At 54.2% G+C, this 25,287-nt stretch overlaps 1 protein-coding gene across 2 annotated transcripts in view; it reads left to right on the top strand.

Moving 5' to 3' along the window:
• The window catches only part of TMCC2 (transmembrane and coiled-coil domain family 2), a 31,439-nt gene extending 7,056 nt beyond the window's left edge, over positions 1-24,383 (top strand). Inside the window, exons 2-5 of one of the 2 annotated variants that reach the window (XM_005529313.3) lie at positions 7,562-8,062; positions 21,306-22,240; positions 22,471-22,606; positions 23,126-24,383. In XM_005529313.3, coding sequence (XP_005529370.3) covers positions 7,562-8,062; positions 21,306-22,240; positions 22,471-22,606; positions 23,126-23,437 — 1,884 coding nt within the window. In that variant the 3' untranslated portion in view covers positions 23,438-24,383. Of the gene's footprint in view, positions 1-7,561; positions 8,063-11,124; positions 11,174-21,305; positions 22,241-22,470; positions 22,607-23,125 lie in introns of those variants that run through there. The other variant, XM_014258205.2, reaches the window with a different exon arrangement.
• The last annotated feature ends 904 nt before the right edge of the window (positions 24,384-25,287 follow it).

Here is a 25,287-nt window from a genome sequence, read left to right as displayed (position 1 = left end):
TTGGAAGTTCAGGAATATCCTGGGAAAACACGAGGGAACGGAGCTCCCACGGCAGCAGAGGATTTGTTTGTGGCCACCACTCAGGGCTCTTTAAAAAAGCTGGAATTCACCGGGTTCCAGCCTGGAGAAACAGAACTGGGATCTCTCCTTCCTTCCCTCGTTTTTTTCCGTGCAGATCCTGCTCCTGCCGAGCCCATGAAAGCCTCTTTCGGGAAAACTTGGAAAGAGCTTGAGGGGAGTTTGTTTAAAAAGCTGAATTTTGCTCAGTTGCAGCTGTCGAAGAAACCCTTGAGGGCATCTGGTTCCCAAAATCTCCCATCTGGTTCCCAAAATCTCCCATCTGCTTCCCAAAATCTCCCATCTGGTTCCCAAAATCTCCCATCTGGTTCCCAAAATCTCCCATCTGCTTCCCAAAATCTCCCATCTGATACCCAAAATCTCCCATCTGCTTCCCAAAATCTCCCATCTGGTTCCCAAAATCTCCCATCTGATACCCAAAATCTCCCATCTGGTTCCCAAAATCTCCCACCTGGTTCCCAAAATCTCCCATCTGCTTCCCAAAATCTCCCATCTGCTTCCCAAAATCTCCCATCTGATACCCAAAATCTCCCATCTGCTTCCCAAAATCTCCCATCTGCTTCCCAAAACCTCCCATCTGGTACCCAAAATCTCCCCTCCTTTCCTTCCAGCTCCGTTTTTAGTTTGTTTTCCCTCTCCCTCAGGGAAGGGAGTTGGTTGTTTCTTTTCTCCTGGACCTTGTGGAGCTCTGGCCATGCCCTGGATGGGAGGAATCTGGGGGTTTGGAGTTCTTACCTCTCCAACGCTGCCTCCGTTTCCATAGAGACTCTATAAATAGAGGAAAATTTCCATCGTTATTTCCTCCAGAAGCCGCTCAGCGCCGGAGATTTCTTCTGGATTTCCTAGGAAGAAGCTCAGAGGAGGGAGATTCGCCTTGTGGATGGCTCAGGGGGAGGAGGAAAGGCTTTGCCTGCGGAGTTTGGGGATGCAGGATCCCGACTCCTTGTCAATATTCCAGGTGTGGTCAGAGGGAGGGATTTGGAGCTTCCTTCGGGATTTTTAGGGGAAGGAGCCTGTGTGGCCGTGAGATCCTCCTCTGCCTGGAGCTCCTGGAGATCCCATCTGGAACATCACAGCTTTCCCAAAATCCCAACTGCGAGCCGCTGGAGCTCTGAGGAGCTCCCTGCTCCCGCTGCTTTGGGAACAGGAATATCACGGAGCAGCATCCCTGGGGACATTCCCAGCAGAGCTGGGTCCTCACAGGACAAAACCAGGCCAGCTTTGCTCCTCGTGACCTGCCAGGTCCTGCCACAGCCCGCTCCAGGAGGGAGAGGATTCTTTTCCTTATCCCAAATCATTTCTTGGCTGCCTGCTGGAGCAGGATCTGGGATTTGGGATGCTCTGAACACTTTGGAAATGTTGGAAGGTGCTGCCCCACCCCTGATTCACCTCGCACAGGGGATTGTGGAGAGCACGGGGAAAAAAATCTCCTGGGAGGCAAATCTGGGTGTTCCAGGGGAATTCTGGATTTCCAGTGGCAAATCTGGGTGTTCCAGGGGAATCCTGGGTGTTCCAGGGGAAAATCTGGGTGTTCCAGGGGAATTCTGGATTTCTGGTGGCAAATCTGGGTGTTCCAGGGGAATTTCGGGTGTTCCAGGGGAAAATCTGGGTGTTCCAGGGGAAAATCTGGGTGTTCCAGGGGAATCCTGGGTGTTCCAGGGGAAAATCTGGGTGTTCCAGGGGAATTCTGGATTTCCAGTGGCAAATCTGGGTGTTCCAGTGGCAAATCTGGGTGTTCCAGGGGAATTCTGGATTTCCAGTGGCAAATCTGGGTGTTCCAGTGGTAAATCTGGGTGTTCCAGGGGAATCCTGGGTGTTCCAGTGGCAAATCTGGGTGTTCCAGGGGAAAATCTGGGTGTTCCAGGGGAAAATCTGGGTGTTCCAGGGGAAAATCTGGGTGTTCTGAGGGAATTCTAGATTCTGGTGGCAAATCTGGGTGTTCCAGGGGAATCCTGGGTGTTCCAGGGGAAAATCTGGGTGTTCCTGGGGAATTCAGGATTTCCAGTGGCAAATCTGGGTGTTCCAGGGGAAAATCTGGGTGTTCCAGGGGAAAATCTGTGTGTTCCGAGGGAATTCTAGATTCTGGTGGCAAATCTGGGTGTTCCAGTGGCAAATCTGGGTGTTCCAGGGGAATCCTGGGTGTTCCAGTGGTAAATCCGGGTGTTCCAGGGGAATTCTGGATTTCTGGTGGCAAATCTGGGTGTTCCAGTGGCAAATCTGGGTGTTCCAGGGGAATCCTGGGTGTTCCAGTGGCAAATCTGGGTGTTCCAGGGGAATTCTGGATTTCTGGTGGCAAATCTGGGTGTTCCAGTGAATGGCAAATCTGGGTGCTCCAGGGGAAAATCCGGGTGTTCCAGGGGAATTCTGGATTTCTGGTGGCAAATCTGGGTGTTCCAGTGGCAAATCTGGGTGTTCCAGGGGAATTCTGGATTTCCAGTGGCAAATCTGGGTGTTCCAGTGGCAAATCTGGGTGTTCCAAGGGAATCCTGGGTGTTCCAGTGGCAAATCTGGGTGTTCCAGTGGTAAATCTGGGTGTTCCAGGGGAAAATCTGGGTGTTCCAGTGGTAAATCTGGGTGTTCCAGGGGAAAATCTGGGTGTTCCAGTGGTAAATCTGGGTGTTCCAGGGGAAAATCTGGGTGTTCCAGTGGTAAATCTGGGTGTTCCAGGGGAAAATCTGGGTGTTCCAGTGGAACTCTGGATTTCCAGTGGCTGCAGGGAACCCTGGCCAGGCTGCCCTGGCCGCAATCGGGAGCGGGATCTGTTCCACCATCCATATTTATGACTTCCCCAGGGCCCTGATTCCCAGGATGCTGTTTCTTGGGAATGTGGGATGCAGCCCCTGGGAAAGGGAGACCTGGGAATCCTCGGGGCAGCGCCGTGTGTGGTTCATCCCCAGGAGATGGAAAATGCCACAGGGAAATCTTTCTCATCCTCACTGGAGCTCGTGTGGCTCTTGCTCCATGGCTGGGGCCACCAATACTCAGCAATTCCAGTATTTCCACTAAAATTTCATATTTCCAAATGCTGATATTTAGTATTTCCAGTACTTCCATTAATATTTAGTATTTCCAAGTAGTAATACTTAGTATTTCCACTAAAATTTAATATACTATATTAATACTATATACTATATTAATATGTTAATATATTGTGTTATATTATATTATATTATATTATATTATATTATATTACATTACATTACATTATATTCTATTACATTACATTCTATTCTATTCTATTCTATTATTTTATATTATATTATATTACATTATATTACATTATATTATATTATATTATATTATATTATATTATATTATATTATATTATATTACATTATATTACATTATATTATATTACATTACATTACATTATATTCTATTACATTACATTCTATTCTATTCTATTCTATTCTATTCTATTATTTTATATTACATTATATTACATTATATTACATTATATTATATTATATTATATTATATTATATTATATTATATTATATTATATTATATTATATTATATTATATTACATTATATTACATTATATTATATTATATTTATTATATTATATTATATTATATTACATTATATTACATTATATTACATTATATTACATTATATTATATTATATTTATTATATTATATTATATTATATTATACTATATTATACACTATATTATTATATTTTATATTATTATAATTAATATAATTATAATTTATATTATTTTATTTATTATATTGTTATACTATATTATATTTTAAATATGTATTATAATATATGTATTATTTAGAGATATTTATACATTACATATTATTTATATATTCTTTTATTGTCATATAATGTATATATTTTATATACACTATATATTATCATTAATATACTATTATAAACTATAATATATATTATATCTATTACAATATCTATAATATACTAGATATCTGCTATAAATTTAAAATTATATAGTATTTCCACTAATATTTCCCATTTCCAATATTTCCACTAATATTTCCTATTTCCAAGTACTAATATTTAACACTTCCAATATTTCCAAGTACTAATATTTCCAATATTTCCACTATTTCCTATTTCCAAGTACTAATAATTCCTATTTCCAAGTACTAATAATTCCTATTTCCAAGTACTAATAATTCCTGTTTCCAAGTACTAATAATTCCTATTTCCAAGTACTAATATTTCATTTTTCCAATATTTCCACTAATATTTCCCTTTTCCAATATTTCCACTAATATTTCCTATTTCCAAGTACTAATATTTAACACTTCCAATATTTCCAAGTACTAATATTTCCAATATTTCCACTATTTCCTAATTCCAAGTACTAATATTTCTTATTTCCAAGTACTAATAATTCCTGTTTCCAAGTACTAATAATTCCTATTTCCAAGTACTAATATTTCCTGTTTCCAAGTACTAATAATTCCTGTTTCCAAGTACTAATATTTCCTATTTCCAAGTACTAATATTTCATTTTTCCAATATTTCCACTAATATTTCCCTTTTCCAATATTTCCACTAATATTTCCTATTTCCAAGTACTAATATTTAACACTTCCAATATTTCCAAGTACTAATATTTCCAATATTTCCACTATTTCCTATTTCCAAGTACTAATAATTCCTATTTCCAAGTACTAATAATTCCTATTTCCAAGTACTAATAATTCCTGTTTCCAAGTACTAATAATTCCTATTTCCAAGTACTAATATTTCATTTTTCCAATATTTCCACTAATATTTCCCTTTTCCAATATTTCCACTAATATTTCCTATTTCCAAGTACTAATATTTAACACTTCCAATATTTCCAAGTACTAATATTTCCAATATTTCCACTATTTCCTAATTCCAAGTACTAATATTTCTTATTTCCAAGTACTAATAATTCCTGTTTCCAAGTACTAATAATTCCTATTTCCAAGTACTAATATTTCCTGTTTCCAAGTACTAATAATTCCTGTTTCCAAGTACTAATATTTCCTATTTCCAAGTACTAATATTTCATTTTTCCAATATTTCCACTAATATTTCCCTTTTCCAATATTTCCACTAATATTTCCTATTTCCAAGTACTAATATTTAACACTTCCAATATTTCCAAGTACTAATATTTCCAATATTTCCACTATTTCCTATTTCCAAGTACTAATAATTCCTATTTCCAAGTACTAATAATTCCTATTTCCAAGTACTAATAATTCCTGTTTCCAAGTACTAATAATTCCTATTTCCAAGTACTAATAATTCCTATTTCCAAGTACTAATATTTCATTTTTCCAATATTTCCACTAATATTTCCCATTTCCAATATTTCCACTAATATTTCCTATTTCCAAGTACTAATATTTAACACTTCCAATATTTCCAAGTACTAATATTTCCAATATTTCCACTATTTCCTATTTCCAAGTACTAATAATTCCTATTTCCAAGTACTAATAATTCCTATTTCCAAGTACTAATAATTCCTATTTCCAAGTACTAATAATTCCTGTTTCCAAGTACTAATAATTCCTATTTCCAAGTACTAATATTTCATTTTTCCAATATTTCCACTAATATTTCCCATGTCCAGTATTTCCACTAATATTTCCCATGTCCAATATTTCCACTAATATTTCCACTAATATTTCCTATTTCCAAGTACTAATAATTCCTATTTCCAAGTACTAATATTTCCTATTTCCAAGTACTAATATTTCATATTTCCAATATTTCCACTAATATTTCCCATTTCCAATATTTCCACTAATATTTCCTATTTCCAAGTACTAATATTTAACACTTCCAATATTTCCAAGTACTAATATTTCCAATATTTCCACTATTTCCTAATTCCAAGTACTAATATTTCTTATTTTCAAGTACTAATAATTCCTATTTCCAAGTACTAATAATTCCTATTTCCAAGTACTAATATTTCATTTTTCCAATATTTCCACTAATATTTCCCATTTCCAATATTTCCACTAATATTTCCCATGTCCAGTATTTCCACTAATATTTCCCATGTCCAATATTTCCACTAATATTTCCACTAATATTTCCTATTTCCAAGTACTAATAATTCCTGTTTCCAAGTACTAATATTTCATTTTTCCAATATTTCCACTAATATTTCCCATTTCCAATATTTCCACTAATATTTCCTATTTCCAAGTACTAATATTTAACACTTCCAATATTTCCAAGTACTAATATTTCCAATATTTCCACTATTTCCTATTTTCAAGTACTAATAATTCCTATTTCCAAGTACTAATAATTCCTATTTCCAAGTACTAATAATTCCTATTTCCAAGTACTAATATTTCATTTTTCCAATATTTCCACTAATATTTCCCATTTCCAATATTTCCACTAATATTTCCTATTTCCAAGTACTAATAATTCCTATTTCCAAGTACTAATAATTCATGTTTCCAAGTACTGATAATTCCTATTTCCAAGTACTAATATTTCATTTTTCCAATATTTCCACTAATATTTCCCATGTCCAATATTTCCACTAATATTTCCACTAATATTTCCTATTTCCAAGTACTAATAATTCCTATTTCCAAGTACTAATAATTCCTATTTCCAAGTACTAATAATTCCTGTTTCCAAGTACTAATATTTCCTATTTCCAAGTACTAATAATTCCTATTTCCAAGTACTAATATTTCCTATTTCCAAGTACTAATAATTCCTATTTCCAAGTACTAATAATTCCTGTTTCCAAGTACTAATAATTCCTATTTCCAAGTACTAATATTTCATTTTTCCAATATTTCCACTAATATTTCCCTTTTCCAATATTTCCACTAATATTTCCTATTTCCAAGTACTAATATTTAACACTTCCAATATTTCCAAGTACTAATATTTCCAATATTTCCACTATTTCCTAATTCCAAGTACTAATATTTCTTATTTCCAAGTACTAATAATTCCTGTTTCCAAGTACTAATAATTCCTATTTCCAAGTACTAATAATTCCTGTTTCCAAGTACTAATAATTCCTATTTCCAAGTACTAATAATTCCTGTTTCCAAGTACTAATAATTCCTATTTCCAAGTACTAATATTTCATTTTTCCAATATTTCCACTAATATTTCCCATGTCCAGTATTTCCACTAATATTTCCCATGTCCAGTATTTCCACTAATATTTCCACTAATATTTCCTATTTCCAAGTACTAATAATTCCTATTTCCAAGTACTAATATTTCATTTTTCCAATATTTCCACTAATATTTCCTATTTCCAAGTACTAATAATTAACACTTCCAGTATAAATATTCCCATCTCCCAATAAATTCTGGCATCAGGGCCTCGTTCCCTCCCCAGCTCCCTCCAGAGGGTCCCCGGAACCTTTCCGGAATCTCTCCTGAGCTTTGATTTGTGCTCGGGGCTCTCCCGGCCGCCGTTCCCCCGGGCGATCCCGGTGATCCCAGCAGCCTTTCCCTCCCTTTTCCCGCAGAAAATCCAGCAGCTCTCCGAGGGCTCCATGTTCGGCCACGGCCTCAAGCACCTGTTCCACAGCCGCCGGCGCTCGCGGGAGCGGGAGCAGCAGAGCTCGCAGGACGCGGCGCTGCACGGCGCCTCGGACCACGACTCCCCGGACGAGAAGGAGCGCTCCCCGGAGATGCACCGCGTGTCCTACGCCGTGTCCCTCCACGACCTCCCCGCCCGGCCCACCGCCTTCAACCGCGTGCTGCAGCAGATCCGCTCGCGCCCCTCCATCAAGCGCGGCACCAGCCTGCACAGCGGCGGGCGCCGCGCCAAGAGCGGCTCGCTGGAGCCCCAGAAGGGCAGCCCCCACCTCGGCCGCAGAGCCCCCCAGGACAGCGGGCTCACGGCCATCCTGCACCAGCACCAGGGCAGGCCCAGGTCGTCCTCCACCACGGACACGGCCATCCTGCTGGCCGAGAGCGGGGCTGTCTACCTGCTGGCCGAGGACGGAGAGGGGCTGGCGGATAAGGTAGGGGTGGAGGGGGTGAGGGAGGTGGGAAGGAGGATCTGGAGGGGGTTTTGTGGCTCTGGACAGCTCCCCGATGGGAGCTGAGGAGGGGTCGCGCTCTGCTCCCGCAGACATCGCTTTCATCTGTACCTCCAGAGGTTTAGGTTGGACAGCAGCGGGAATTTCTTCCTCTGAATGGTGAGGAAGGGGCTGTCCAGGGGGGTTTGGGGTTCCTGGAGGTGTCACCTGGAAGTGGCACTCAGAGCTCCAGGTGGGGATTGGGCACAGCTTGGACTCGATGATCCCAGAAGGATTTGCCAGCCTCGGTGATCCTGGCATTCTGTGGCTGCACCTGGGTTAGGGAGCACAAGAAGAGAGAGGGGAGCCAGGGCAGGACTGGGTGCAGAGCACCCCCAGAATTCCCTTGGGATGAGGTTTTCCCTTGGTGGCACCAGACAGAGGCGGCAGCCCTTGGGAACCGCTGAGATCCAGAGGCTCCTCTCATGAGGAACTGAAGGCAGGGACACAATTCCCAGAGTGGGATTTGAGGGATTAAACCCCTCAGAGATTTGGCCCTGGATTGACTCTGTTCCCATGGGATGGGCGGATCCAAAGGCACCTCCGGGCTCAGCCGGGCAGCTGCGATTTGGTCCCATCCCGAGTGATTTTGAAACCAGTCCGACGGGCAGGATGGTGTTTCCATCTAGTGTTTAGTGGCATTAATTATGCACCAGCCCAATTAGCACACGCTGAGCTCGAGGGACAGGAGCTGAGAGGAGCTCCGGGAGCCGGGGGGGATTTTCCCTCTCAGCTTCTCCCCTTGGCCTTGGGAGCCTGGGGGGTGCTGCACACCCTGAAGCTGCTCTCAGGGAAATGAGAATCCTTCTTTCTGTGTTTTTAATTCACCTGAGAGTACCAGCAGGGAACTGGGAAAGCTTGGGATGGGGAGATGGCCAGGCAGGCTCCGGCAGGGACGTGGGAATGTGATCCCGGAGGATAAAAGTGTCACTGTATCAGCAGCTTCCCAAGGAGCTGCCCAGAATCTCCCCAAATCAGGGCTCCCCAACCCTTCCCTGCTGGAATATCCCAGCAGGACCAAGCGATGCAGGAGCATCAGGTCGTTCATCTCAGCATCTGCAGCCAAAATTTCTCCTCTGGGGCTTGTCCTTGCGAGGATCCCAATCCCGCTGGGATTATGGCCAAAGCCTGCATCCCACTGGGACAGAAACATCCGGAGCAGATCCGTGTCCGCTCCCGGAGCAGCGCAGAGAGGGGATGAATAATTAACTGCATATGACACAAAGAGTAATCAGAAGAGAGGCAACACCTTTGTGAGGCAGTGGAAAAATAACTTATTTAGAGAAACACGAGCCAGGCGATATTCCCGAGCCGGATTGTTTTTCCAGGAGCCCTCAGGAAGCCCTCAGCCTCCTGCCTGCAGCAAAGCAGCTCCTTTTCCTCAGGGATGGGCTGCAGAGGGGGGGTTTGGCATCATCCCTGCCTTGTCCCCAGGGATCTGGCATCTCCTCCGTGTTTCCTGTCCCTTTGGAAGCCCCGCGGGATGCACGGGGCTCCTGGGAAGGAGCCGTTCCCACACACAAATTTCATGCTGAATTTTCCACCCCTTCCACGAGGAGCTGGATGGGTCCCTCGTGGGACCTCTCAGCCAATGTTTTTTGAGCAGTTATTGGTGGCATTTGGGGTTTTTTTTACCCTTTTTTTTCCCTTTTTTTGAATTAATTAAGTTCCTGCAGTTCTGCCTTCCCTTTTCCTGCGCTAGTTCCTCACCCCGTGGACCCTGCCAAAGGCTGGCACACCAAATTCCTCCCCCCTGCACCCCCTAATTCCCCCCAGGGGCAGCCTGTGGTGGCAGGGGACACCCGGAGGGGCTCCAGGGGGTCAGTGGGACCATGGAAGACTCCGGGAATTCCGTGCTGGGAGCCACTTCTGCCTGGGGTTTGTGCTTTGGGGTCACCCCCACCTGGGCGTCCCACACTGGGGACAAACCTTCCTCTGCAGCTCGGGTATTCGCGGTTTTCCCTCTCCCCAGCCTTCCGCACCCTCCCTCTTCCCACCTTTTGCATGCCAGGAGCTGCGGATGGGTTTGGGATGAGCCGGGAATGCCCGGGCTCCCGCTGGCAGCTCGGGAACCTCGGGGTTTGCTGGCCCTCTCTGCTCCAAGGGTCGCCAGGAGCTGCCTCTGCTTTGAAGGCACAAAGGAAGAGCTCCTTCCCTGGGGCTGCAGGTTCCAACAGCCGGGAGCATCCCTGCGTCCCAAAAATCCGCTCTCCCGTGTGTTCCACGGAGCTCTGAGCTGCTTCCATGAGGACTGGGAGCATCCCTGCATCCCAAAAATCCCTCTCCCGTGTGTCCCACGGAGCTCCGAGCTCCTTTCCCAGACTCGGGAGCATCCCTGAATCCCAAAGATTGGCTCTGCCCTGTGTCCCACGGAGCTCCTGGCTGGAGGAGCTCCTTTCCCAGGCTCGGGAGCATCCCTGCATCCCAAAAATCCCTCTCCCGTGTGTCCCACGGAGCTCCGAGCTCCTTTCCCAGGCTCGGGAGCATCCCTGCATCCCAGAACTCCGCTCTCCCGTGTGTCCCGCGGAGCTCTGAGCTCCTTCCCCGACAGCCGGGAGCATCCCAGCACCGCCCGGAGCGCGGCTCCCGTTTGCCCCGGGGCTTTGCCGTTCGGGGCGTCCCGGCCGTGCCGGGAGCCGGTCCCGCCGCTGCCCACGAGGCCGAGCCGGCGGCCCGCGTGCCGGTGCCGCTGTCGCTGCCGGGGGAGGCGGCGGCAGCAGGGAGGGCGCACGGCACCGGGAGCGTGCCGGGGAGCTTTCTCCTGATCTCCCTAATCTCCTGCTGGTGACCCGCCAGGCAGGGGCGGGCACACGGGAATTAGCGGCTGCAGCGCCCGCCGAGGCCCCGGCGCGGGCGGCAGCGCCCGGGGGTGTCCCCGCAGCCCCCCCGGTGGCGTTCGGGGCTCGCTCGGTGCTGGCGGGGCACAGCATCCCCGGGGGCCCGCGCTCCCCGGCGGGGCGGCCGGAGCTGGAGCGGGGCGGCCGCGGGGTGCTGTGCCTGGTGCTGCCGGGGAGCTGCACGGACTGCGGGGACTGCGGCATGGTGCATGTGCAGGTGAGCCCCGGCGGGACAGCGGGACCCCGCGGGGGCACGGCCGGGGGGCAGGCGGGGTGGGGACCGCCGGCCGTTAGAGGGCGGCGTTACCGCGGCGGGGCCGGTCGGCCGTCTGTCTGTCCGTCTGTCTGTCCGTCTGTCTGTCCGTCTGTCTGTCCCTCCCTCTGTCCGTCCCTCTGTCTGTCCGGCTGTCTGCCCCTCTGTCCGTCCCTCTTTCTCGCCGTCTGTCTGTCTGTCCGGCCCCCTGTTCCTCTGTCCGTCCCTCTGTCTGTCTGTCCAGCCGTCTGTCCGGTCGTCTGTCCGTCTGTCCGTTCCTCTGTGTGACTGTCCATCCCTCTGTCTGTCTGTCTGTCCGTCTGTCCTTCTGTCTGTCCGGCCGTCTGTCCGTCCCTCTGTGTGACCGTCTGTCCGTCCCTCTGTCTGTCCGTCTGTCTGTCCGTTCGTCCGTCTGTTTGTCTGTCCGTCTGTCTGTCCATCCCTCTGTCCATCCCTCTGTCGGTCTGTCCGTCCGGCCGTGCCGCCTCCTCCCCGCGCCCCCCGAGGTCTGGCTGTGTCACCGGTGTCGCCGATGTCACCGGTGCTCAGCCCGGTCCGGACCCGCCGAGTGTCCCCCCCTCACCCCGCGGGCGGTCAGGGGCCGGAGCCGGTCGGGCTCGCTGCCCTCGGTGTCCCTCGGCAAGTGACAGCGCCAGCTGCCACCGCGGGCCGTGTTCCCCTCTCCGTGCCCCTCCCGGAGCAAATTCTTCTCCTGTGAGGCGCTGGGGACACGGGGGTGGCTTCCTCCCGAGCTGTGAGCCCCCCGTTTTTTATGGAATCACAGCCCAAAAGCGCCGTTCCCCTGCTCCAAAGTCCTCTCTCCGTGCCCGTGTCCCTGTCCCGGCCCTCAGGGGTGTCCTGGGTGGGGTGGACGTGTCCCTGCAGCCCCAGCCCTGCTGTTGTGCTGCCCCAAGGGCAGCGGCTCTGGGGGCACAGGGCGGGATTCATCCCACTAAATTTAGCTTTCCCCCGGCTCAGCGGCTGTATCAGAGCCCGACGGATTACAGGGAGAAACCCGGAGTTCCCCACCCCGGGCTGGCCTGTGGGGACACAGGGGTGGCCGGGAGGCTGTGGGGGTGGCTCGGGGGTGTCAGGGAGAGTTGCTGCTGTCCCCAGGCTCTGCTCCCTGCCTGGGGCACGTCCAGCCCGGCTCTCCTGGCATCCAGCCCCGTGGTTCCAGGGGGAGGATGTGGTTTCTCCCTCCCACAGCTCCTGGGCTCGGTCAGCAGCTGGGACAGGGACTCTGTGAGGATTGTCCCCACATCTAACCCCGGGCACTGTTTCCCCAGGCGGGAGTTTTGCCTCGCTTCCTGCCTCAGTTTCCCCACTTGGAAACCAGAGCTAACCCATCCATGAGTTTGGTGGAGTGCCTTGGATCTCCTCGGGAGGATCTTGTGGCGTATCCTCCCCTCCCAAAACGCCAAAATCCCGGGGGAGGAGGTGAAATGGGCAAAGGGAGCAGAGGGAGCGGTGTAAAGCCACCCTCCCTGCACCCCCCTGGCACCTCCCTTTGGCTGAGCTGGGCTGTGGGGACCCTACAAGTGCCAGGGGTTTTGGGGGGATGTCCCAACCTGGATTTGGAGGTGGGAGAGTCCAGGTGAGCTCCCACTCCCCACCTCCATCTCCCCACACGTGGCAGAGTCTGTGAGCCAGGGCTGGTGCTGGGAGCTCGTTCCCGCACTCCCGTTGGGATGAGCAGATAATAGCTGGAAAGACAAAGACACCCGAGATTGCTGCTTAATTAATTCAGGAGGAGAAGAAGAATATCAGACTCTGCTACTGATTCACCCCTCATGAAGACATCGTGTTCCTCAGCCTCGGTGACATATGGCTGTTGATTGCAGCCCACCAGCAGCTCCCGCTCCCGGCAGGCAGCGCCGCGATCCCGGGGGATTTGGGGGTGGATGCCCAGGGTGCAGGGCAGGATTTGGGGTGCAGGGTTTGTGTCCCTGCCCTGATCTCTCCAGCTCGTCCTGCTGCTTTGGGCTTGGAGCAGGATTTGGCTCCGGAGGCTGGATGAGGATCCTGTTGACCTGGCTGAGGCTGTGGCTCGGTTCTCTCCTTGCTTCCCCCTGAAATCTTCCCAAAAATCCCCCCTGGCCGCACAAACCCTGCTGGAGGTGCTGAATTGTCCCTTCAGAGCTGTCCCTTGCCCAGCCCAGGGCACAAGGGACAATCCCAGCTTGGAGGATGTGGCGTGGAGTTAGGAAACACCGGGTTCCACATGCATGGACGTGCACGGAGACCCAGGAACTTCCCAAGGGAGAATCCCGGGGTTTTTCCATCCCCTTCACGAGTGCCCCGAGCCCCGTGGGATGGTGGCACCGTCCCAGCCCCGATGGGGACCGGGAACAGTGGCGGCTGTTTGTTGGGCATCAGCCGGGTCCGGCAGCGCTTGGCGGTGCCGTTTGTTCTCCCGGAGGATTGGGATCGGCCCCGTGGCACCCGGCCTGTTCCTGCTCCCCCGGGCTCCCCCCCAGCCTCTGCTGCTCCTTCTTGGCTACCGTGGAGCCTCCTCTGCCAATCCTCTGCCCCTGGAGCTCCTGGGCCACGAGGGAGGGAGAGGATCCGGCCCCAGGATCCCTGCGCCCTGCAGGAGCCGCCCTCCCAAACCCTGCCCTGGGAAAAGGACGCTGATCCTAAACTCTCTGCTGGGTGTCTTTGTGAGTATCCCCCCACCCTGCTCTCCCTTCCAGGCAAGGATTTGGGATGTGCAGGGATAAGGGCTGAGGAGCAGGGTGGGACCTGCCCAGAAGCCGCTTGCTCCAGACACTGAATCCGCTCGGGAATGGGATGCTAAGGAGCGCTGGATTTGGCAGATTTCCACCTGCATCAGCATCCCAATGATCCATAGGAAGTTTTCCCAGCCCAGTCAGGGAGGGTTTTCTTGCTGGTTTTAGTTCCTGCTCCTCTGTGTTAAGCCAAGCCCCAAAGCTGCCCCGAACTTGTGTGGGGACCCAGCTGGTGCCCAGACCAAGGCTTTGGAGCTGGGTCCTGCCCAGCACCAGCACACACCAAATCTGCCACGATTTTCTGGAAAATCCAGGGTTTTTTCTTTGCATGGGAGCTGGTGTTTGCTTCTAAATTTGCCTCGTGCGGTCAGGCCTGAAGAACAGCTGCTGGGGGGGAGGAGGATGGGTGACACCAACCTCTGGGGTAATTCCCTTGCAGAATTCCCCGTTTTTCCCGTGCCAGGAGGGGTTTTGCATCCTGTGGAAGAGAGTCTGTGCCCTTGGGGCAGGAGATGCTGCTCCACTGCTCCGCCTCGCTCGGCTGGGGTGTTCATCAGCGATGCTCTTTGTTGTTTGAAATGATTTGTTAACCTTTCCCTGCTGCTGGGGAGCTGGGAGCAGGTGTTTTCCTGGGAATCCAGCACCTGAGGTCCTCAATAAGGCACAGAAATGCTCTCCAGGGCTCGCTGCAGCAGCCTGCCTGCACTGGCTCCTCCTGAACGTCCCAACCTTTATCAGCTCGGCCTTTATCAAGTCCTCACTCCATCAGCCTCCTCTGGGAAATTCCTGCTCCTCCACCTTTTCCCAAGGCCAGGAACAGGGTTTGTGGGGGCTCTGAGCTGCCAGGGGCTGTGGGGGTGAACCTTAGGATGGGTGGAGCACTCCCCTCCCAGCCCCAAAAACCACGGGGGAAGCAGAAGGGCTCTAGGGCCGGCCCCAGCGCCTTCAGGAGGGAACTGGCGAGCAGGAAGGGGCTTTTCTTCCTTCTCCTGCCTGCTGAGACAGCACAAGAAATGGGAAGTGACCTCTGCCTGCTGTGCTGAAAGCAGAAGTGATGCTATGGCAGACACCAGAACCGGCCCTGGTCACTGCCCCGTGTCATGCCAGAGGCATCCAGGGCTGCTGCATCCACCCCTGACATCCAGGAACGGGACAGGAGCATCCAGGGATGGTCCAGGAGCATCCAGGGATGGGCCAGGGATGGGCCAGGAGCACCAGGGATGGACCAGGAGCACCCAGGGATGGGCCAGGAGCGCCCAGGGATGGGCCAGGAGCACCCAGGGATGGACCAGGAGCACCCAGGGATGGACCAGGAGCATCCAGGAACAGGCCAGGAGCACCAGGGATGGGCAGGGAGCACCAGGGATGGACCAGGAACATCCAGGGATGGGCCAGGAGCACCCAGGGATGAACCAGGAGCACCCAGGGATGGGCCAGGAGCATCCAGGAACGGGCCAGGAGCACCAGGGATGGACCAGGAGCACCCAGGGATGGACCAGGAGCACCAGGGATGGGCCAGGAGCAACACCTGCCCACCAGGGAGGAGAGGAGCTGGTGCCACCCCTAGGGACAGCTCTGCGGTGTCACCACCAGTCCCCGGGTGGCACCAGCAAGAAGCTCTGCCCCATCCTCACCCCTCCCTGAGCTCCTCATGGCAGGCCCGGCCGGATTCTGGGGTGGAATTCCCGGGAATCCGCGTTTCCCTGTGCCTGTGGGGACGGCCGGGATCGGGTGGGAGCCGGGGCTGGAAGGGGATGAGGATTTTGGTGCTTGGCAGCGCGGATGGGGCCGGGGCTGCCGTGCTTGCCGTGGCTCCGGGGGCAGTGCCGGGGGCTAAAGCAGCACAGCCCGGGGTGCCAGGCGGTGCCAGGCTGTACCAGGTGGTGCCAGGCTGTGCCGAGCTGTGCCAGGCAGTGCCAGGCTCTGGGGACAGCCAGAGGGGCCATGGCAGTGCCAGGCGGTGCCGAGCTGTGCCAGGCTGTGCCAGGCTGTGCCGAGCTGTGCCAGGCTGTGCCAGGCTGTGCCGAGCTGTGCCAGGCTGTGCCGAGCTGTGCCAGGCTCTGGGGACAGCCCGGGGGACCATGGCTGTGCCAGGCTATGCCAGGCGGTGCCGAGCTGTGCCAGGCAGTGCCAGGCTCTGGGGACAGCCCGGGGGGCCATGGCTGTGCCAGGCTGTGCCAGGCAGTGCCAGGCTCTGGGGACAGCCCGGGGGGCGATGGCTGTGCCAGGCTGTGCCGAGCTGTGCCAGGCTGTGCCGAGCTGTGCCAGGCTGTGCTGAGCTGTGCCAGGCTCTGGGGACAGCCCGGGGGACCATGGCAGTGCCAGGCTGTGCCGAGCTGTGCCAGGCTCAGTGTGGGAGCAGCACAGGCTGTCCCAGCAGCCTCTCGTGCCTCCCAAGGCTCCTGCAAACCCATCCCGAGCTGCTGCCGGGGTTTTTGAGGAATAACCAAAGCGGAGAGCTGCGGAGGAGCGCGGCTCTGCCACGCTGCTCTCCGTGGCCACGCTGGCTTGGAGCTTCCAGGAGCTTTCAGCCGCCGGGAGGGATCTGCCGAGGCTCAGCACGAGGCTCTGGGTTTCCATTCCGCTTCCCCGAACTCCTCGGAGCCCCCAGCCCGTTTGGGCTGGCTCAGGTGCTCCAGCTCAGGTGTCCTCGGTGCCTCCCGGCTCCCCTGGGCTGGCAGGAACGCGGCTGGGCCCGCTCAGGTCCGTCCCTCCTTTTTCCGTCTGTCCTGCCGAACGTTTTGGGCGCTGCTGGGAGTCTCCATCGGTGTCTGGGCAGGGGCTGGAGGAGTTCTCTGTGCCGCGTGTGTTCTCCCTGGCAGAATGGGGTCAGTGCCACCCCCACTCTCCCGGGGTGACAGGGACAGCTCCAGGTCCTGCTCCAAGACCCCTCCTGCTGCTGGCACGAGTGGCTCATTCCCTGTTTTTAACTCCCTCCGGCTGCCCAGCTCCTTGCTCGATGATTGGGTTTGGTTTTTTTCCTGTTTTCCACTCTCGTTTTGCCTTTCTGGATGCCTCCCCCTGCCTCTCCCAGGCTTTTTTGTCCCGCTGTGTGACACAGCAGATGACAAGAGCCCGTCCCGACCTCCTGCGTCAGGGCACAGGCAGCGTATGGGGCTGGAGGCGTGTGAATATCCCGGCACGGGGACGAGGGGGGTTTTGCATTACAGCCCTGAAAGCTCGGCTGGCTGGGAGCTGTAAACAGCTCGGGCAGATTTCCTGAGTCGGCAATCCCGCCGGAGCCTCGCCTCCATCCCTGCGCGCCGGGAGCGCTCCGGGATCGCGCCGGGAACGCTCCGGGATCGCGCCGGGAACGCTCCGGGATCGCTCCGGGGACACTCTTGGGATGCAGGGCCAGCCCTGACGGGGTCTGCAGGAGGCTTCTCCCCCTCGTCCCTCCCTGCTGCTCCCCCCAAAACTTCCCTGCCATCCGTCACCGCCTTCCCGAGCCGGGAGCTGTGCCATGGCAGCCGGCAGTGCCCGGGCAGCGCTGCCAGCCCTGGGGACACGGCGGGGACACGGCCGGGCAGCCCACACCGACTAGCCCCGGGGCACCCCAGCGCTGCCCGCCATGGAGGTAGGTCCTGGCAGCTTTTGGGGTTCGGGGAAGCTGGTGGGGAGGATGGTGATGGGCAGAGAGAGCCACGGGGGGGGTTTCAGTGCCTCTGTTCCTCGGGGAATGAAAGCAGGGAGTGAAACCCCCCCAGCGCCAGCCGTGCCGGGTGGGAAACTCGGCTGCAGCTGGAAGCCTGAACGTTAATCCCTGCATTATGTAAGGAAAATCGCTGTGAGGCTGGGAATGAGTGCAGGGAGCTGCTGCCAGCCCGTTGTGCCCATCCAGGGGTGGGACAGAGGGGGACACGGCGCCGCCGGCCCCGGGCGCTGCTGCGGGCTCGGAGGGAGGGTGGGAATTGTGAGTCAGGGCTCCTGCTGCTATTTTCAACACCTGGGCTGGGTCTGGTGGCATTGACAGCTCAGCTCGGGGAGGCACAGGGCTGGGAGCCCGTGTGGGGACGGGGACAGGACACTCGGGGTGTCCCCAGTGACGCCGGGCTGTCACCGGCTCAGGGGATGCTGTGCTGGGAAAGCGCTTCGAGGAACGGGGGCCACATTCCATGACATAAAATCCATGGAATAACCGCCCCAAAATCCCCCTCCCCACGTCCGCCACGCACCTGGATTTCTGTGCCGGCCGTGGCCCCTCCCTGCTGGCATCCCACGGCCACCGAGTGCCGCTTGTGCCGCGGAGCTGACGGCACAGGGCTCCCTGGATCTGCCCTGGATTTGGCACCAGTGGCACTTGTTCTTGTTTTTGCCCTGCTGGAAGGTGCACATGGTCCTGTTTTGTCCCGCTGATGGATTCCAGCCAGGAATCACAGCGACGTTTTGCAGCCTCCTCGCGTGGGGTGGGAGCCAGGGCTCATCCCCTGCGCTCCCCACCGCGCTGTAGGGCAGGGAAAACAAGAACACTCCGGGGGGTGATGCCAAAATTTTGCTCTGAACTTTGCGATAATTGTGCAATTTCTTAAGAACGGGGTTAAATCCAGGCGTGGATGTGCTGGGACAACCACGGCCCCAAGCTGGGCACACGGACCTGAGCTGGGAGGACATCCCCAAGGTGGGGGGACATCCCCGAAGTGGGGACACATCCCCAAGGTGAGGGGACATCCCCGAGGTGGGGACACATCCCCGAGGTGAGGGGACATCCCCGAGGTGGGGGACACATCCCCAAGGTGGAGGACACATCCCCAAGGTGGGGACATCCCCGAGGTGGGGACACATCCCCGAGGTGGGGGGGCATCCCCGAGGTGGAGGGACATCCCCAAGGTGGGAGGACACATCCACAAGGTGAGAGGACATCCCCAAGGTGGGGGGACACATCCCCAAGATGGGGGGACATCCCCGAGGTGAGGGGACATCCCCGAGGTGAGGGGACATCCCCGAGGTGAGGGGACATCCCCGAGGTGCCACCTGGGCTCAGCTCCATCCAACCTGCATCCCCAAATAAGCCACCATTGCATAATTGTGCCCGGCCGTGGCCCTCTAAGCGCTGTTTGCTCAGCTCATTAGCTCGAGCCTTTTGCAGATCTCAGCTCTCCTGGCCTCGGCTCTGTTGATAAGAAATAATTTCCCTCCCCTCGTCCTGCATTCCTCCCGCATCCCACATCGGCTCTGCCCTCCCAGCCTGCCTGGAAAACAAGCTCTGGGAAGCAGGGACGAGGTTTTTGTTTCAGCCGGTGCCTCCCCACGGGTTTGCTGCATGTAGGGAAAGTGTGGCTTTTCCTAATCCCCCCGTTAAATCCCCGGCACAGTCGTTCAGGCTCGCTGGGATTTAGCAGGCAGGGTCTGTTAATGCTCCAGGGATCCACATTGTGGGGTTTTTATGGGGGGTTGTTTTCCAAGCGAGAACCTGCTGTGCCTTCCCCAGCACGGCAGCGAGTGGGGGGCGAGGATTTCAGCCCAGCGCTGGGTGCCTGCTGTTCCCTGCCCATCCCAGATGTAATCCCCTGGATAAATCATGGAATTACGGGATGGTTTGGGTTAGGAGGGACCATAAAACCCATCCAGTTCCACCCCTGCCACAGGCAGGGACACCCCTCACCATCCCAGCTTGCTCCAACCCAGCCTTGGACACTTCCAGGGATGGGACAGCCGTTTCTGATAATTTCTGATCCCATTCTCTGGGAATTCCACCTCAGCACCCTCACAGCCAGGAATTCCTTCCCAAAATCCCATTTTAAACTCCTCCTCTTTTCCAATCCAAAAGATTGGCTTTGCAGAGGGCAGCTCCCTCTTTGGGAACGGAGTTTGAGCAACTTTTGCCCTCGGCTCCCCAGCGGGTGTTTCCCCTTTGGGCCTCTCCAGAGCTGCCTTTCCCTTTGCCACGGTCACTTTTTCCCTTTTCTGTCCAGAGAATTGCACATCTGGGCAAAAAGTCTGTTTCCTGCTGTTTCTAATTTCTGCCTCGTGATAAGAAACCAAAGCAAAACCCTCCGTGGAGGGCCCAGCCTAAAAATATCCTGGAAGTGGGGTCTGAAAGCCACAAGTTTGTTATGACTTCATTTTTATTTTAAAAAAAAACAAACTGGCACTCCAGACAGTGAATCCAGCCTTTTGCTCTCATTCTCCTGCCCTTGCTCCACGGCAGCATCACAGGAAATCAAATCCCAACACCCCCAGACTTCCAGCAGGACACAAAAAAACAGGGAAAAGAGGAGATGGAAGGGAATAACAGGAGGGCTTTTCCAAGCCCCTGCTCCAGATGGGAGCGTTCCCAAGCAGCATCTTGAGAGAACATTCCTCCCTCTTCCCCCCTGCATTTCCTGGTGATAGCACACTCCCAAGCAGTGATCCCGCAGCTTTATCCCTATTAAAGGGTCATTCGGGGAAAGTGGGATGGAAATGAGAAATTATTCAGGTCTGCCAAGAGTATTTAACTTTCAAGCAGCTCTTAATTAGAAGCCAGGAGCCATTTACACAACCGGGGAGGTTTTGCATAAGAATCTGAATATAAAACCCAGCAACTGGGAAGATTTAGGGATTTTTTTTTTTTTTTTTTTTTGTATTTTTCCCAACTGGCCAAGCAGCGTGTCCAGGTTGGAGAGCACGAGGCAGGGCCTGGGTTGCAGTCCAGACTCTGCAAATGTGGCTTCAGGCGAGTGATTTCCTCCCCCAGAGCTCCAGTTTTTGCCATCTGTAAAACGGAATTTTGGCATTTGTCCCAGTTTCCTGCGGTGGCAGCTGGTGCTTGCACGAGGAGTTTGGCGCTGCCAGGTGAGGGAGCTTGGAAAAGCAGAGGAGTCCCTGCACCTGCAGCTCCGGGAGCAGGAGCTGCTCCCCGCTCTCCCAAAAACTGGGATTAGGGCAGTTCCTCTTGGGCTGGACAATTTTGGGGTGTATCCAGGCTGAAATACCTCTGGGTTGCTCAATCCTTGTGCTCTGTGCTGGTTTGGGGAGAGGTTTGATGATGAATCCTGGTTTTCCCCGCTCCTTTTATCCTGGCTGGCTGGAGAAACCTCAGTTCCCATCCGTGCACGAGGTGAGGCTGGAAAGGCAGAGTCAGTGGCTGCTCCTTGCTGAATTCCACTGGGAAAATCCAGCCCTGAACCCCCAGCTGGCTGCTGTGCTCTTTTACTGGTGAATTCCCAGGATCAACCGCTGTTTTCCTGGGATTCCAGCAGCGCTGGCGTGGCTGGGAAATCTCCAACCAACCGGAAAACTCCCCAACTTCCCCGGTTAATTATTCTCCTGCCCACTTCTCACCTCCTCCTTGCATCCCAAGCCCGGTTCCCTCCCGTCCCCTCCCAATCCTGGGGTTTTTCCTCCCTCTCCTGAGCATCCCCCTCCTTTTCCTTCACCTCCAGCTGGACAAGGGCGACGTGAGCACCCTGAACCTTCCCCCGGGCGCCGGGCACGGCGACGCCGACGGCCCCGTGTGCCTGGACGTGCCCGATGGCACCCCCGACCCTCACCGCACCAAAGCCGCCATCGAGCACCTGCACCAGAAGATCCTCAAGATCACGGAGCAGATCAAGATCGAGCAGGAGGCGCGGGATGACAACGTGGCCGAGTACCTGAAGCTGGCCAACAACGCCGACAAGCAGCAGGCGTCGCGCATCAAGCAGGTGTTCGAGAAGAAGAACCAGAAGTCGGCGCAGACCATCGCACAGCTGCACAAGAAGTTGGAGCACTACCACAAGAAGCTGAAGGAGATCGAGCAGAACGGCCCCTCCCGCCAGCCCAAGGATGTTTTCCGGGACATGCAGCAAGGGCTGAAGGACGTGGGCGCCAACGTTCGCTCCAGCATCAGCGGCTTCAGCGGGGGCGTGGTGGAAGGGGTCAAGGGGGGGCTCTCGGGGCTGTCCCAGGCCACGCACACGGCCGTGGTGTCCAAGCCGCGGGAGTTCGCCAGCCTGATCCGCAACAAGTTCGGCAGCGCCGACAACATCGCCCACCTGAAGGACACGCTGGACGACGGGCACCCCGAGGAGGCCTCGCGGGCGCTGAGCGGCAGCGCCACGCTGGTGTCCAGCCCCAAGTACGGCAGCGACGACGAGTGCTCCAGCGCCACCTCGGGCTCCGCCGCCGGCAGCAACTCCGGGGCCGGGCCCGGCGGCCTGGGGAGCCCCAAGTCCAACACGCTGGACAGCCACCACAACAACTTCGACACCATCCTGGAGGAGCTGCGGGAGATCAAGGACAGCCAGTCCCACCTGGAGGACTCCATGGAGGACCTCAAGGCCCAGCTGCAGCGGGATTACACCTACATGACCCAGTGCTTGCAGGAGGAGCGCTACAGGTAGGGACGGGCGGGTGACACCCGGGGTGGCTCTTTGGGGACCGTGAGCCGCCCTCCTGGGCTTGTCCAGCCAAGAGACGTGAGGAGCCGCAGCCCTCCTCACTGCCAGAGCTCCACGCAGGATCTTGAGGTGTTTTCCCACGACCAGGAGAGGGTGGGAGAGGCTGGGTGGTGTCCCCAGTGCCAGGGTGGGTCTCAGGGAGAGGTCCCAGCCCGGCTGCCCCGCGCAGGTACGAGCGCCTGGAGGAGCAGCTGAACGACCTGACGGAGCTGCACCAGAACGAGATGACCAACCTGAAGCAGGAGCTGGCCAGCATGGAGGAGAAGGTGGCCTACCAGTCCTACGAGAGGGCACGGGACATCCAGGTAGGGCTGTGGGAGGGCTCAGCCCCTCTCTGCCCCCTCCAGCCACGCAGTGAGGGACGGAGCTGGGCTGGGAAGGAGGGTGGGGCAGTGGGATCCCTTCTCCCAGCACCCTCCAGGTGAGGTTTCCCTGTGGTGCTGTCACTGCAAGAGGCAGGTGACAGCGTGTCCCCAAAACCAGGGAATCCCGGATTGGTGTGGGTTGGGACTTCAAAAAGTGCCACCCCTGCTATGGGCAGGGACACCTTCCACCATCCCAGGCTGCTCCAACCTGGCCTGGGATGCTTCCAGAGATTGGGCGGCCATGGATTCCAACCCAGGGCCTCCCAGGGAGGAATTTCATCCCAATATCCCAATATCCCTGCCCTCCCTTCCCCCTTGTGCTGCTCCGGCTGCCACAAGCCACGTGTGGGCCAGCACAGTCCCCACATCCACCAGCCATCCCCAGGTGGCACAAAACCCCCCGGAGAACCCCTGGTGGGGGCCACCCTTGTCCCCACTGCCACCGCTGTGCCCCGGCAGGAGGCCGTGGAGTCGTGCCTGACGCGGGTGACCAAGCTGGAGCTGCAGCAGCAGCAGCAGCAGGTGGTGCAGCTGGAGGGGGTGGAGAACGCCAATGCCCGGGCGCTGCTGGGCAAGTTCATCAACGTCATCCTGGCCCTCATGGCCGTGCTGCTCGTCTTCGTCTCCACCATCGCCAACTTCATCACGCCGCTCATGAAGACCCGCATGCGCATCCTCAGCACCGCCCTGCTCGTCCTCTTCCTCCTCTTCCTCTGGAAGCACTGGGACTCCATCAGCTACTTCCTGGAGCACGTCCTGCTCCCCAGCTGATCCGCCAGCCCGGCCGCTGTCGTTTTCCCCACGAGGAGAGGGACGGGGGGGATGAGGGTCCAAAGCCTTCCCCGCACGCTCGGTTCGGCTGCTTTCCCGGCCCTCCGCGGATCTGGGATCCCTCTGGGATGTTTGGGAAGGGTGGGATGGGGAGCGAGGAGTTTTTTTTGGAAGGCACCGGTGATTTTCGGCTTTTTCTAAGGGGTTTTGGGTGGTTTTTGAAAGGTCATCCTGAAGTCCCCGGGGAGGAAATCTTCTCCAGGGCGGGTTCTTCATTTGGTGGGAAGGATTGAGCTGGACCAAACCTGGCTCTGGGAGAACTTCCAGCACGGAGAGGAGAGGGGTTCATTGGGGCAGGATTTTCCCTTTCGGCCTTGACAAACCCAGGTGGCAAAAAAAAAAAACAAACCCTGGGACGGAGCGAAAGCAAAGCAGGTGGAGATGGAGGAAGCAGGGCCAAGACAAACACAGCAGGACACACACGTCCCCAGCAGCCTCTGCCACAGCCCAGCCAGGACACAGCGGGGCTGGGACAGTCCCCACAGGGGCTGGGCACAGCCAGGGCAGTCAGCACCGGCACAAGCAGCACCCCCTGCGCTGGTTTCATTCCCTGACTCCCCAACTCTTCGGCTTTCAGTTGATCCGATCTCTTCAGGGACGCCTGGACTCGTCCAGCCTCTGCCCCGTGTCGTGTGTGTGCGCGTGTGTGCGGTTTTTAATTTAATTCCAGACTCTTTTGTTTCCATTTGTGAATCAAAGGCGGTGGGGCAGGGGGAGGAGGGGCAGCAGCTGCCCCCCAGCCCCACCCCAGAGCACAGCATGCTGTCTCGGATGGTTCTTAAATTATTTCATACCTATATATTTATGTAATATATCTATACACACACACATATATATAAATATATATATAAAATACCTGCACACTCAGGGCCTCCTCTGGTGCAAACAGCAGCTGCTCCACTCACTTGGAAACCCTCAGCCACTTGGCCTCAGGTGAGAATTCGGCCCTAAACATTTTCAGTGGTGATTCCGGGATTTTTTTGGGGAGGGTTGAGGGTCCCTCTGTCGCCTCCTCCGTGATGCCAGGGCCAAGCCAAGCCCTGCTATGGCCTCACATCGGTCCCTGCTTCCCCTCTTGGGCATCGGAGCTGGGAGGTGAGAAAGGTTTGGTGTCAAGGGGGGATGCACAGGTGAGATGCCCAGGTGGGATGCCCGGGTGGGATGCACAGGTGGGATGCCCAGGTGAGGATGCCCAGGTGAGATGCACAGGGGGGATGCCCAGGTGAGATTCACAGGTGAGATGCCCAGGTGAGGATGCCCAGGTGAGATGTCCAGGGGGGATGCCCAGGTGAGATGCCCAGGAGGGATGCACAGGTGGGATGCCCAGGTGAGATGCACAGGGGGATGCCCAGGAGGGATGCACAGGGGGGATGCCCAGGTGAGATTCACAGGTGGGATGCCCAGGTGAGATGCCCAGGAGGGATGCACAGGTGGGATGCCCAGGTGGGATGCACAGGTGGGATGCCCAGGTGGGATGCCCGGGTGGGATGCACAGGGGGGATGCACAGGGGGGATGCACAGGTGAGGATGCCCAGGTGAGATGCACAGGGGGGATGCCCAGGTGAGATGCACAGGGGGGATGCCCAGGTGAGATACCCAGGTGGGATGCCCGGGTGGGATGCACAGGGGGGATGCACAGGTGGGATGCACAGGTATGGACAGGACAGAGCTTTGTGGGGGCTCCCGTTGCTCCTTGCAGAGGGAATGGTCAGGAATGGTCACCTGGGCAGGGGGGGCTTGCCCAGAGCTGGGGAATCTGTCCCGCCCTCAGGTCCAGCAGAATTCCCTCC

Source organism: Pseudopodoces humilis, chromosome 26, assembly GCF_049639895.1.
Source record: "Pseudopodoces humilis isolate 2021_Gansu_Grassland_sample_001 chromosome 26, ASM4963989v1, whole genome shotgun sequence".
In the NCBI taxonomy this organism is placed as follows: Eukaryota; Metazoa; Chordata; class Aves; order Passeriformes; family Paridae; genus Pseudopodoces; species Pseudopodoces humilis.
This window is presented reverse-complemented; position numbering and strand designations above follow the sequence as displayed.